Genomic DNA, 12,745 nt, shown 5'->3' with positions numbered 1-12,745 from the left:
CCATTCAAGAGAGAAATGGTAGAGGTGCCTCGTTTGCACATTAAGATGAGTTAATGCATTAATGACCTATCACTGTGTGACAGGTTATCCTAAAACATAATGGCTCAAAACAGCAGTAATCGTTTATTGTCACATGATTTCAGTGGGTCAGTAATTCCGTAGGGCACAGCTTGGACTGCTTGTCTCCGCCTCCTGGTGTCTGTGAGACTTGAAAGCCAGGCCTGGAGTCCTGAAGTCTTCTCACTGACACACACGCACATTTGGCAGTGAGTGCTGGCCATCCCCTGGGCACTGAGCTGTGTCTGTCAGCATGAGCCCCACGGAGCTTTCTCCATGGGACCTGAGAGAGAGAGAGCCCCCGCCGGCCAGAAGTCACACTGCTCGGGTTCAGGGCAGTGAACGTAGGTTCTGCCTCTTGGCAGAGGAATGTCACCCACATTGTAACTTGGGGTATGTATTGCTGTGGCAATCGTGGGGAAATACAGCCTGCACCGTCATTTACTTCTCACCAGGCTTATAGATAAGTATCCAACGTCACATGGGAAATTTTCATTGTTAACATCTAAATTCTTCTAATTTCTGAAGATCTTGTTAGATCTCTTTATCTTTCTGCTCTGTGAAATGATTTTTAACTTTCATTTACTTGAATCTTTCATTCTTGACTATATTAATGTTGCTTGTTGTTTAGGGAAAGTAATGAATTTATCCTTCTTGGGGGTAGTAATTTATTTATGTTCAATTTTATGGTTTTTCTTTTGCAAGCAGTGTTTTTTTGTAAGTTTTTTAGAACTGGTTCAGTATTTCTGATCTTGTCTGTGATTGAGTAACTTTTAAAGGTGGGGCTACTATGTAGTTTATAGAGTTTTTCATGGAGAGTAAAATTTTTACTACTGTTGAAAATACAAGGAAGTACTAACATAAAGAAAGTGATTCTGAGTACTTAGTAATTTGTCATATTTGTTTCTTGCCCACCATTGGAATTCAGCACTCTTAACACCTGAAGATTTAAAAATTCCTTACTGGATTTTCATTATTGTTCATCTCCTTTTTAGGTTTTGACAAAGCCAAACTCGAGACAATGGAAACATACCTTAAAGCTGTGAAATTGTTTCGAAATGACCAGAATAATTCAGGAGAACCTGAATACTCCCAGGTATATACAGGACAACCCATCTGGTAGTGGGTGTAAATTCTGGAGCCTGAGAACCTGAATTTGAGTCCCGGCTCTGAGATTTATTAGCTACAGAATTCTGGGCAATTTATTTAGACTTTCTCCTCAGTTTCCTGCTCTCTAAAATGTGAAGATAATCTACCTCATAGTATTCTTAAGAGATTAAATGCAAAATTATTAGAACAGTTTCAGGCATATAGTAAGTGCTCAATAAATGATAACTCTTATTATTAGTTAACAAATGTTATTTATGATCCTGCTTTGATTTTATTCATTAATTTTCCGTAGACTTCTATTACAGTGAATTTTATGACATTTTATCAAGTCTAAATTTTTAATATTTGAAACATAAAATTAATCATTCTAATTTTTTCTTACTTTATGATAAGAGTACTATGATATCCTCCCAAAATAACAATTTTAAGATGTCTGCACCTGGTTAACGTCTATATTTTGTAAAAATCCACTTGTGAAAGGGATAAAGGGATTACGGTTATGTGGTCTTAAATGTTAAAGCTATTTAACAACCAAAGCAAATATTTATCTCTTAGAAATTTGTGTTTATATTGAAGTAGGTAGAATTCACATTCAGGAAAGTCTTAATAAAATTCATTTTCTGGGAGTGTGTCAGGGTCTAAAACAATTTGGTGTCATCATAGGTCTGGTTAACTGTTCAGTGATTTTTTTTGTTGTTGAGAAATACATTTTCTCAGCCAGCTTTATTTTTTTTATGGCCTGTATCCCTACCTGACATCATCTGTTAATTTATATGCTTGTTTGCCTGCCTTTCCCCCATCAGAAAACAAGTGAGCTCAGTGAGGACAGAAACAAAAAACAAAGTTTTGTTTGGCATGGTGTTCCCAGCTCCTAGAACAGTGCCTGGCACGTAGTAGATATTCAGTAAAAATGTTGGGCGAATAAATGAATAGGTATATTGAAGGCCAGTATAGAACCCACAGGAATTGAATTTATGTGATACTTTGGGCAAATCTTTGAACTTCTCTGATCGTTCTCTTGTTGCTTTCAGCTCTGTTTATTGAATCTTGTGCTTTGTCCACATCAAAAATAAGACAAAGAGAAAGAATAAGGAAATAAAATGGAAACATTTTGGTGATATAACAGAATAAATTTGCCTACTGAAAACCTGACCAAATTAAGAAATAAAACTGAAATCCATCAGGTGTTGATTTCAAGAGAAACTCATTAAATTTATACATAACTGGCCAAGACTAGGACCACCAGGGCCCATGGAATGGAAATAAGAAAAGCTGATGCTGCAGTTGTTATACTATCAGTCAGAATAAACAGGGCTCTTCTTAGACAGTGGTGAAAGTCACAGTGGCGAGAAACTGAATTTGAATGGATCATGCCCAAATAAAATGCAGAAAGGAAAATGATAGGACTCCAGAGCAATGAATAGAGGCCTAGTTGGGAGGTGGGGTTTTAACACTGATTTTTTAAACCAAGGAGTAAGCATGGTCTGCAGGAGCCTGGCCTCTAGGTGCTCGGGAACCAGGAAAAGATACCCCTTTCCCAGTGTCCCTCCAGCACCCTCTGTTGGCCACACGTCACACATGGAAGCTGAGAAAGGGAAAGGCTTGCGAAGCCACCACCGTGGTCACAGCAGGCACAGCAGGCACAGAATGCAAAGCTGGCACGGGCATCTCCTCCGCGTCAGGCATCTGTAAGACAGTTTATCGTTGTGGGAAAAGAACAGTTGGGAATAAAACAGTTTATATAGGCTGAACAGTTGGTGTTGAGGTGGTTTGCATACCCATCTGCCAGTCTTGCTTTCAGCAAATTTTCATGTTCTGTAAGTTAGGTGGGGTTTTGAAATCTTCCTTTCTGGGAGGGTGTATTTCACCATTAAAACAAGTTGCATTCAAACCAATATAAATACCCCAATCTGTCTCAGAAAGCCGTGCTTGAATTGCAGTGTGTCCTTAGGAATCCTGATTCCCTTTCTTCTACCTCCCATTTCCTAGGTGATCCAGATTAACCTGAATTCAATAGTTCCATCTGTCAGTGGTCCAAAAAGACCACAGGATAGAGTTGCTGTGACAGATATGAAGAGTGACTTCCGAGCTTGCTTAAGTGAAAAGGTAGGTTCCCTCCAGCCTTCGTGGTGAACACAACTCCACCAAGGGGGGAGGGACCAGCAGGTGACCCAGGAACTCAGCGCATGCTGTCTCTCTTTGGGGCGCACACCAGCCGCCCCTCTTCCTCCTTGCCGAGGGCAGGTCCTTGGATGAGCTTTTTCCCAGGTCCTCTCTGGGGATCAGAGGTCGATTGTGGCTGTTCATATTAAAGTTTAAATTAATTAAACTTAAGCTGAAAATTTTAGTTCTGAGTCACAGGAGCCTCGTTGCAAGCGCCGAGGACTTCCTGTGGCTGTGACTTCGTACAGATTTGAGTGTTCACATCAGCACAGAGAGTCTGGTGGACGGCCTGCTCCAGACTGAAACTCTCACGGCCTCAGTCCTGCCACTCCCTCTCTTCTGAGAGCTAGTAGCTGGCTTTCTTTTCAGAGCATTTATTTTTATAATTTCTTGACTTTTTTTATTGTGAAAAATACGTGACTTGTACAGAAAGAAAACAGTGTGATGAATTCCCGTGTACCTCCCTTCAGCAGTTACCAAGTCTAGCCACGCTTGCTTCATGTATTCTGCACACACACAGGATCACTTGAGGCAAATCTTCAGGGCCATTTTTAGCCAAGGAAAAGTTTGTCCCGTCTCTTGAGAATTGCTAGAGAGCACAGAGCCAAGTGAGGTGTGGGTCCCGCATGGCTGGCTGGGCTCTCTTAGCAGAGAGCTGACCGACACAGCAGACTCCTCTCTCCTACTCACATTCATGCCACGACCTTCCACAGCTCTCACAAATGGCACAGTTTTCAGTGTTAAGTCACCAGATGTCAGGAGTCTGCTGTGTTTTCCACCAGTTGTTTTCCTATAGTGTCTAGAATTTTAGTTTATATCTCCTTGCGATTTTGTGTAGGTTGGATTCAAAGGCTTCCAAATTGCAGCTGAAAAGCAGAACGATGCCGTCTCTATTCACTATGAAGGACGTGAGTACCGGCTGTCCCACGGGTCCGTTGTCATCGCCGCCGTCACCAGCTGCACCAATAACTGCAACCCGTCCGCCATGCTGGCCGCAGGTGGGTGGTGGTGTTGGCCGAACGTGCTGCGGCCTAAGTCATCTTACCTTCCTGTCAGATTCGCCACCTGCTTCTCAGACTGTGCATGGGATACCCATGTCTGTTTGACATGGGAGACTTCCTGAGGTTTTCGTTAGGTCTTAAGGGGCCTAAGTGTGATTTACGTTATCAGTTTTGTTTTTATTATATAGGAGGTAAATTATTATAGCTTACATATCTGTTAGATTAAGGCCACATCTGTTTCTTTAGCTAATTTAGAAGGACAGTTAATTAGCAAATTTCTCGGTGAGCTACTAGGAGTTTACTGAGAGTGTGAAGTGAAACATTGATGTCAGTGAGATCAATTGTATGTGCGTGGTGCAATTCACTCATTGTGTGAAGTCATATATAATGTTAAGTTACTGTCGGTTTATTACGATCACGGCGTTTAAAATGGTTCCATGATAACCTAGTATATGTGTGCATGATATTATATATCCTTTTTCTCCATTTGTGTGCATGATACCATGCGATCAGGCTGTACCTTAGTAGTTTACAATGTAAAGGCTAGTATATCTACTGCACTTTTTTGTTTTAAGTGAAACAAATCAGTAGAATAAAGTGGACAAAAGTATGATAGTAAATTCATGGGTTTGGACTTGTCCCCTAACATGAACCAGAGGTCGACCTGTTTAATAAACCCTTTCTTGCTTCCCACTGTAATATGAGGGCAGGAGGGAGAGACACTGCCATTCTAAATCGTTGTTTGTTTACTTTGCAGGCCTTTTGGCTAAAAAAGCTGTTGAAGCTGGTCTGCACGTTAAACCTTATATAAGAACAAGTTTGTCTCCAGGCAGTGGGATGGTTACACATTACCTCAGTTCAAGCGGAGTGCTGCCGTATCTTAGTCAGCTCGGGTAAGTGACGGCTGTCACCCTATTGATACCGGTGTTCAGCAGTGATTGAAGCTGCTTGTGGGGGCCTGTCATATTCAGACAGAAATGTGCTTAGGTCTCCTTGTTCCTTTGCCATTATCACACAGTTTCGGAGGCCTTATTCCTCAGCAAATATTGGTGGGACATATGCAGTGTGCCAGGCAATGCGTTGGTTACAGAGAAAGAGATGTGCTCTCTAGTTTCAGGCTGGAAAGATAAGACAAGTAAAACCAAGAGCAGAGACAGACAGTGAGGGATGAGTTGTGTAGATCAGCTTTCAGAAAAGAATAGAGTCTTCCACGTTGTATTATTACCTAAGTAAATTGTCTTACTTGAGGTTTTATGAGGTTGTTCAGTCTATTAAGTATAGGTTAAGTTGTCCCTAAACTTTGAGGAAAAAACTTTTATATTTCTTACATACTCAAAAAGATAATGTATGCTGGCTGTTTTCAGTGTGTATTTTGGAACATTACCTTAAATAAATCATCAATTCCTTTGCAAGCCTGATAAATTTTATGTATTGGATTTAGAAGAGCAGCTGGAAGTAAATTTGAAGATTACGTATGTAACTTTTTAGTCCTGTCATCTTGGAGTTTTTGTCAGGGACTTTTCCTGGTTTGGTTCATTGGGAGGTGAGAGCTGGACTCCTGTCAGGGTAACTATTGCAGTACCTCTCTGGGCCTTTTGTGCTCTTGATACCTGACAGTTTAAACCCCTTTGGATGGAATACAGCATCAATTTCTTTGAATGGTCGTGTGACATTCCCAGCATGGAGTGCGTGAGGAATTTCCCCGCAGTGTGATAGCTTCTGTGTCAGGGACAGTTAAGCGGGAACAGCCTCTGCATCCAGCCCCTTTAGTGTGAGGCTGCAGCACAGCGACCTCAATGGCTGAGGAGCTGTGACCTGAGCACACTGATGAAGGCTGATCCGTGTGTGGTGTTCTCTGACGTCGTCTGGTGGCAGCGATGGGAATGAGAGGTAGCTCTTGCCTTTTCTTGACATGTGTCATGATGTTCTGTCAATCACATTCGTTCTCCGACATGCAGATTCGAAATAGTGGGCTATGGATGTTCCACGTGCGTGGGGAATACAGCGCCCTTATCGGAAGCAGTTCTGAATGCAGTGAAGCAGGTACAGCGTGGGGCGGGGGACGTGCACGCGGGTTTCTATAATGGTCTTTCGTTATGACGGACAGTAGATGCTGATGTGTATATTTCCGCAGTCCTTGCCCCTCTTGGGAAGAGTAACCTGTCCATCTTAAAGGGATTCAAAGGATCACGTTTAGATTCTTGAAGTGATTCCTTCATAATGTAAGGAATTATTTTAGCTTCTTTACAAGATTGATAGTTCTATACCTAATAATTGGTAATATGCTGTTTGGTTATCTTGCCCTAAGAAATGTAATATTTGACATTGCTGTATGTAATTATCCAAATTGGTACCATCTTTTGAATTGAACGTATTTTTTTTTTCTCAGGGTGATTTGGTTACTTGTGGAGTTTTATCTGGAAACAAAAATTTTGAAGGTCGTCTCTGTGATTGCGTTCGTGCCAATTACCTCGCCTCTCCACCCTTAGTGGTAGCATACGCCATCGCGGGGACAGTGAACATAGATTTCCAGGCAGAGCCTCTAGGTACCTCTTCCTTTGTGTACTCAACCTGCACGCGCTTCTTTCCCCAAAAGTTGGTGTGTTTTGAAATGCTTCTTAGACCTTCTGTTCTTTGAATTATTTCGGGAAATTTTAACCCTAATGCACAGTTACTTCTGTAGGTATTCATATGAAAAATAGAAAATGTACAAGTAATTAATAGTTCTCCCAGCTGCTTAAGCCTGAAGCAATGCACTTGGTTTCTATGATACAAGATATGTCTTTGAAAAGATGTGAACATCTTGAAGGAGTTATTTTTTATACTAAATCTCATACTAAAATTTTTAACCAGGTACTGACCCCACTGGCAAGAGCGTTTACCTGCATGATATTTGGCCTAGTCAAGAAGAAGTTCATCAGATAGAGGAAGAACATGTTATATTATCCATGTTTAAAGCCTTGAAAGAGAAAATGGAGGTCAGAATCTGACTTGTTTCTTAAATAGTTTGATGGCATCAGTGTTTCATGCATCTTTCTGAATAGAATAAAAATTTTAATAACATTATTTTGAACACATTCTTAATGAGTGATAGTCATTTTGTATCTGGAATCTAATATCTAAGAGATTAGCTTGGGTATTAGAATTGATTTTATTACTTATTAGAAACATATAGCAAGCATTTATATTTGGCATTTTGAATATGGGTGTACTTCGTAGAAACTGCCCATGTTTGTCACATTCAAATGGTTCAAAAGAAGTGTAGACAATGAAATCTCCCTCCCTTCCATCCACTTCTCTCCCTTAGAGACAGCCAATGATGTCAGCTTCTTAAGTGTCTACCAGAGATGTTTTGTGTTTTGTGCACATGTAAGCAAATACATATACTTTTTTTAAGCACAGAGAATGTAAAAATGAGGACAGACGAGTTATTTATTCCTTTAACAAATATTTATTGAGCACCTGCTATGTGTGTGGCGTGTATTGATGAACAAAACACAGACTTCTCATGGGGGGAGAGGCCGACAGTGAACAGTACATAGAGTAACTAGGTAAATTATACAGTATGTTAAAAAGTGAGAAGCTCTATGGGAAAAATTAGACCAGGTTAAAGAGACCTGGTTGTGCAAAATCTGGGGAGCAAATTGCAGTTTTATATATGACGGTTGAAAACTCGGCATTTGAGCCAAGTTTTGAAAAAGGTGAACAAGTTAGCCACGTATCTGGACAAAGAGCAGGACTTTCCAGGCGGAAGGAACAGTGTTGAGGCCGTAAGGAGGGAAACTTAACGAGGGCAGTGTGGCTACAGCACAGGAAATAAGGGTGGTGGTAGGAAGTGATAGCTGAGAGAAGTGGAGATCCGGGTGCCGTTAGGGAAGTTCAGTCTTTTACTCTGAATGACGAAGCATGGGGAGCTGCTGAGAGGAGTGTCCTAATCAAAAGCATTGCTCTTTGCGTTGCAAATATATTGGGAAGACAGGGTTGGGTAAGAGGGACAAAAGCAGGAAGACCCGTTGTAGTGCATGGGACAGGGACCAGTGGGATGGCAGCGGCTGGTGAGTAATGGTGAGGTTTGAATATAGTTTGAAGGCAGGACTAATGGGCATGGGACAGTTATAACAAATATATTGCAAAAGAGCAGAGGTTTTTCCCCAGGATCATACTCTTAGAGATTAATTAATAGCATACCTACAACATACTTTATCTCTCTTTAGCAACACGTGTTGATCTTTCTAAATTCTTTAGCTTTTTGTTGGATTCTGTGAAGTCTTTTATGTTCAGTTTACATTGAAACTTAACTCTTAGTGTATTCCTGAAAATCTGGTGCCCAGATTTGATGATTAGATCCTTATTCATTCTGTCCAAAAATGTCATGATTTTTTTAGAATGCACTCTCAGCTTTCTTTCCAAATGGATGACTTTGTTTTTTTCATTCTAACCTAAGTACTATTTTATTTCCTTGATTATTTTCATAAGCCTCTTTTTCTGACTACAGTTTATTTTTCTTTTGGTTTTCAACCGAAACCATATTCACAGATGGGAAATAAACGGTGGAATTCCTTAGAAGCACCGGACTCGGTTTTGTTTCCATGGGACTTAAAGTCCACTTATATAAGATGTCCTTCATTTTTTGATAAGCTTGTGAGTATGGTTTTACTATTCGATCTTTAAAGATTGTTAGGAAATAAAAGTCTCTTGAGTTCAGTGTCTTCCGCTTCTCTGCTTTTCAGACCAAAGAGCCAGTTGCACTGCGGCCGATTGAAAATGCTCATGTGTTACTACACCTGGGAGATTCTGTCACTACAGACCACATATCACCTGCTGGGAGCATCGCCAGGAGTAGTGCTGCAGCCAAGTACCTGACAAACAGAGGGTGTGTGCGTGGGCTCTCGGGGTCTCTGCATCTTCTCTCGGGTTAGGAGGCTCCCACATCCCGTGACACGTGCTGTCACATGGTTCTAACCATCCTCCCATTGTTGGAGCACGAGATTTAAATGTGTGATCTGTGGGCTGAACCCTGTACATACTTGAGGCTCGGCTTGATCGTATCAAATCAGAAGACAAATGTTATCCAGCCCTAGATGTGGCATGTGGTTTATAAGAATACAGGGGGCCGGGCAGTGTGGATGCCGCCAGCACAGCCTGGATACAGAAAGGGGTGGAGCACGGGAGAGGCCAGAGACTGAGAGACCTTGGCTCAGCTGAATGGATTCATGGACCTTGTTTGCATCCTGATTTGAATAAGCCAACAACAAAAGAAGGATGCAGAAAATCAGGAACATTTGAATTTCAGCTGGCTATCTGATATTAAAAAATGGTGATTTTTTTTGTTGTTTTGTTTTTGCTTTTTAGTTATCAAGGTAGCATTTTTTCGGAATCCGTTTCTTTTAGAGAAATATGCTAAAACATACATAGTGAAAATATGACATCTGAGTTTGCTTCGTAATAGTCTAATGGGGGTGATTACAGCAGGAACAGAGTCCATGAGTCACTTAGTATCATTTAGTGACAGGTGCCAGGGCATTCACTGCTCTCTTTGTTCCACTTTTGTACATTTTGAAATTTCACATAATAAAAAAGTGGTTTTAAATAAGCTTTACAATTCAGTAATGTGTGATTATTTTCCATCTGAATTGAAAACTGACTTTCTTAACTCTCGTAGCCTTACCCCTCGTGAATTCAACTCTTACGGAGCCCGAAGAGGTAATGATGCCGTGATGACGAGAGGCACTTTTGCAAATATCAAGCTTTTTAATAAGTTTATTGGAAAACCAGCTCCCAAAACAATTCATTTTCCATCAGGACAGACGGTAAGGATGTATGCAAAGTATATACAAATGCAACTGCTAACTAAATCAAAATTTGCATTAAAGACTTTTGTGTTTCTTTTCATCTACAGCTAGATGTATTTGAGGCTGCAGAGTTGTACCAGAAAGAAGGTATCCCACTGATTATTTTAGCAGGAAAGAAATATGGTTCAGGAAATTCAAGGGACTGGGCTGCCAAAGGACCATATTTGCTGGTATCGATTCTTAAATTTTATTTTCTTAAATGTCAGAGTTTTAAATGTTCCCTTTGTCGGTAATATCCTATCAAAGTTTATTTTACTCATTTGGATCTTTTATGCTTTTTTGGATCTCATAATATTTGGGGGCCTTTTTAAGTGATCGTACATACTTTGTAGTAATCGAGTTGCATTAATACTCTGATTTTGATTGGAAGTACATCAGTCTTTTCTTACTTGAAGAAATCAATATGGTGGAGGGGAAGGAGATTCTGTCTTGAACTATGCTTTATAATAATACTAACTTGTACCCGTTGGTAGTTTTTCTTGCCCCCTTTTAATTTTCTCCGATTTGCTCCATCAGGGGTTAACAGACTCAGAGATAGTGGGCCAAATTTTACTTTTATTTTCCCAAACAGTTTATGGTGGTGTCTGGCTGTCTGCCAGGAAGACATTACTCCTGAGGCTGTTTGTTTGTTAAGAGCAGTAGGGGATCTGCTGGAGAGAACAGTCATGTGACATGTGCCTTCTGCCATCTCAAAGTCACAAGTGCTTCTCTTTGCAGTGTAATTGTAAAACGGCTGGCCAAACACCACCCTCAGAGTTGTCATAATCATACAGACTTCATTCTTTTTGAATCTTTAATCTCCCCCCCCCTTAAAATGTAAATACTCTGAGGAGTTGTAGAAATAAACCGAATTCTCTCGTCTTTCTGAGATAGTAATTAGAAGTATTGGAATATTAATTATAGGTATAGGTTTTCTTTTTTCTTTCCTCACAGCTAGTGATCCTTGGCTGTGTCCATTCAGTTAGAGATAAAAAACTGACTGCAAGGTGTGGGCTGGGTTTTGTCAGTTAGTGAGCCTTCCTAGAGATGATTGGCTGATACGCTACCTTGTTCATTGGGAGAGCCTGTATGTCATCTCTGTTTGTTCTGAGACTGTTCAGTTTCTCCCAGGGAGGAGACCTTTCAGAGCACAGGCTTCAACTTACTGCCTCAGTACGTTTCCAGGGTGTTCTCACCCCAGCCTTCCCTTATGCCCGGTGTTCCTCGCCCGGAGCACCCCTTCTCGACAGGGTGATAGCACTCCCAGGGGTGAAAATTAGTGGGTGGGCATTAAGAAAGCTTCCTCATCTTATGTGTAAAGTACAGATATACACACGTGTGGTATACAAACAGGTATGCAGTATTTATGGCATTAAAATTTCGGGGGTGGGTAATGAGGAAGAAGATGTGATTGGGGGGAATGTCTAATGGCTCCCTGGGGGACAATGATGTTTTAAAAAACAGTTGAAAAACATGGGTCTGCAGCCTCTCTAGCTTATTTTCTCCGGAGAATAAGCCTTTATGTTCTGGAGCTCTTCTGCTGTTCAGGGGTTCTAACCAGTACCGTGTTCTAGGAAGCTCAGGCCTCTTGTAGGTTCTCCGCTGCACATGGACCAGACAGACCTCGGCATTGCTCTCTAGGTTCAGGCGACCATTCTGCATGTCCATCACCTGCTCCTCTTCCAAATACTTAATGCAGTTCGCTTCTCCTGTTCCCTCAGTAGCTATGCATCTCCTCTATCCCGTTATTTTACTGGCGTTTCAAGAGGGCGTGTTGATGAACACGTCCGTTAGCTCTACGGTGATTCAACAGAAAGCTTCCTGAGCCCCCACCGATAGAGCCCTTGCTATGTTGCAGAGGGGCAGCTAGAAGACTTCAGGAAACTACTCACATACAGAAAACTCTAGAAGACTTCTGTAAATTGATACATCACTGACCTTTAGTATGGAGTGTTAGGTTAAAAGCTTTTACAGAGAGACCAAAAGTAGAATTTTTTTTCTTTAAAATGCTGAATCAAGCAACTTTCAGAGGTGATTGGAGTAAATAAAATGCACATTTGTTACAGGGTGTGAAAGCTGTTTTGGCTGAAAGTTATGAAAAAATTCATAAAGATCATTTGATCGGGATGGGCATAGCCCCACTTCAGTTCCTTCCGGGAGAAAATGCAGATTCCGTGGGCCTCTCCGGCAGAGAAACGTTTTCTTTAACATTTCCTGAAGAACTGTCTCCGGGAGTGACGTTAAGTATAAAGGTATGTCTCAAATTCTCAGATACTACGTGGTTGTGTGCTGTGTGTTCCCATGGGTGGTTCTAAGTTGAATAAAAGCAATTGCTGTAAGTTGCATACTAACGTCAGGTAGTGACATGAAGCTGTAGTTTAAGGTGGCTGTTTCCTATGTTAACACAGTTCTCTGAGGAAAAGTAGAACGCACTGGACACTGGTCCAGAAAGGGAAAGACACGCACAGTCACATGTGTAAGCTGCCTTTTCCTGCCTGGCTGGCAGCTCTTTCTTTTCTGATGTACTTTTGACCCGGGCATATGCACCGCTCTAAAGAGACGGCAGAGTCAAGCATTCACGGT

The 12,745-nt window shown here is 41.2% G+C and overlaps 1 protein-coding gene across 1 annotated transcript in view; it reads left to right on the top strand.

Annotated features, from left to right (window-relative positions):
* Positions 1-12,745, top strand: part of IREB2 (iron responsive element binding protein 2) — a 35,665-nt gene that overhangs the window by 21,936 nt on the left and 984 nt on the right. The window contains exons 10-21 of the mRNA XM_033100075.1: positions 1,053-1,153; positions 3,157-3,273; positions 4,169-4,328; positions 5,089-5,224; positions 6,290-6,374; positions 6,721-6,877; positions 7,185-7,309; positions 8,868-8,972; positions 9,062-9,204; positions 9,994-10,141; positions 10,231-10,353; positions 12,229-12,414. Coding sequence (XP_032955966.1) covers positions 1,053-1,153; positions 3,157-3,273; positions 4,169-4,328; positions 5,089-5,224; positions 6,290-6,374; positions 6,721-6,877; positions 7,185-7,309; positions 8,868-8,972; positions 9,062-9,204; positions 9,994-10,141; positions 10,231-10,353; positions 12,229-12,414 — 1,586 coding nt within the window. The remainder of the gene's footprint in view (positions 1-1,052; positions 1,154-3,156; positions 3,274-4,168; positions 4,329-5,088; positions 5,225-6,289; positions 6,375-6,720; positions 6,878-7,184; positions 7,310-8,867; positions 8,973-9,061; positions 9,205-9,993; positions 10,142-10,230; positions 10,354-12,228; positions 12,415-12,745) is intronic.

This window comes from Rhinolophus ferrumequinum, chromosome 28 (genome assembly GCF_004115265.2).
Source record: "Rhinolophus ferrumequinum isolate MPI-CBG mRhiFer1 chromosome 28, mRhiFer1_v1.p, whole genome shotgun sequence".
NCBI lineage: Eukaryota > Metazoa > Chordata > Mammalia > Chiroptera > Rhinolophidae > Rhinolophus > Rhinolophus ferrumequinum.
This window is presented reverse-complemented; position numbering and strand designations above follow the sequence as displayed.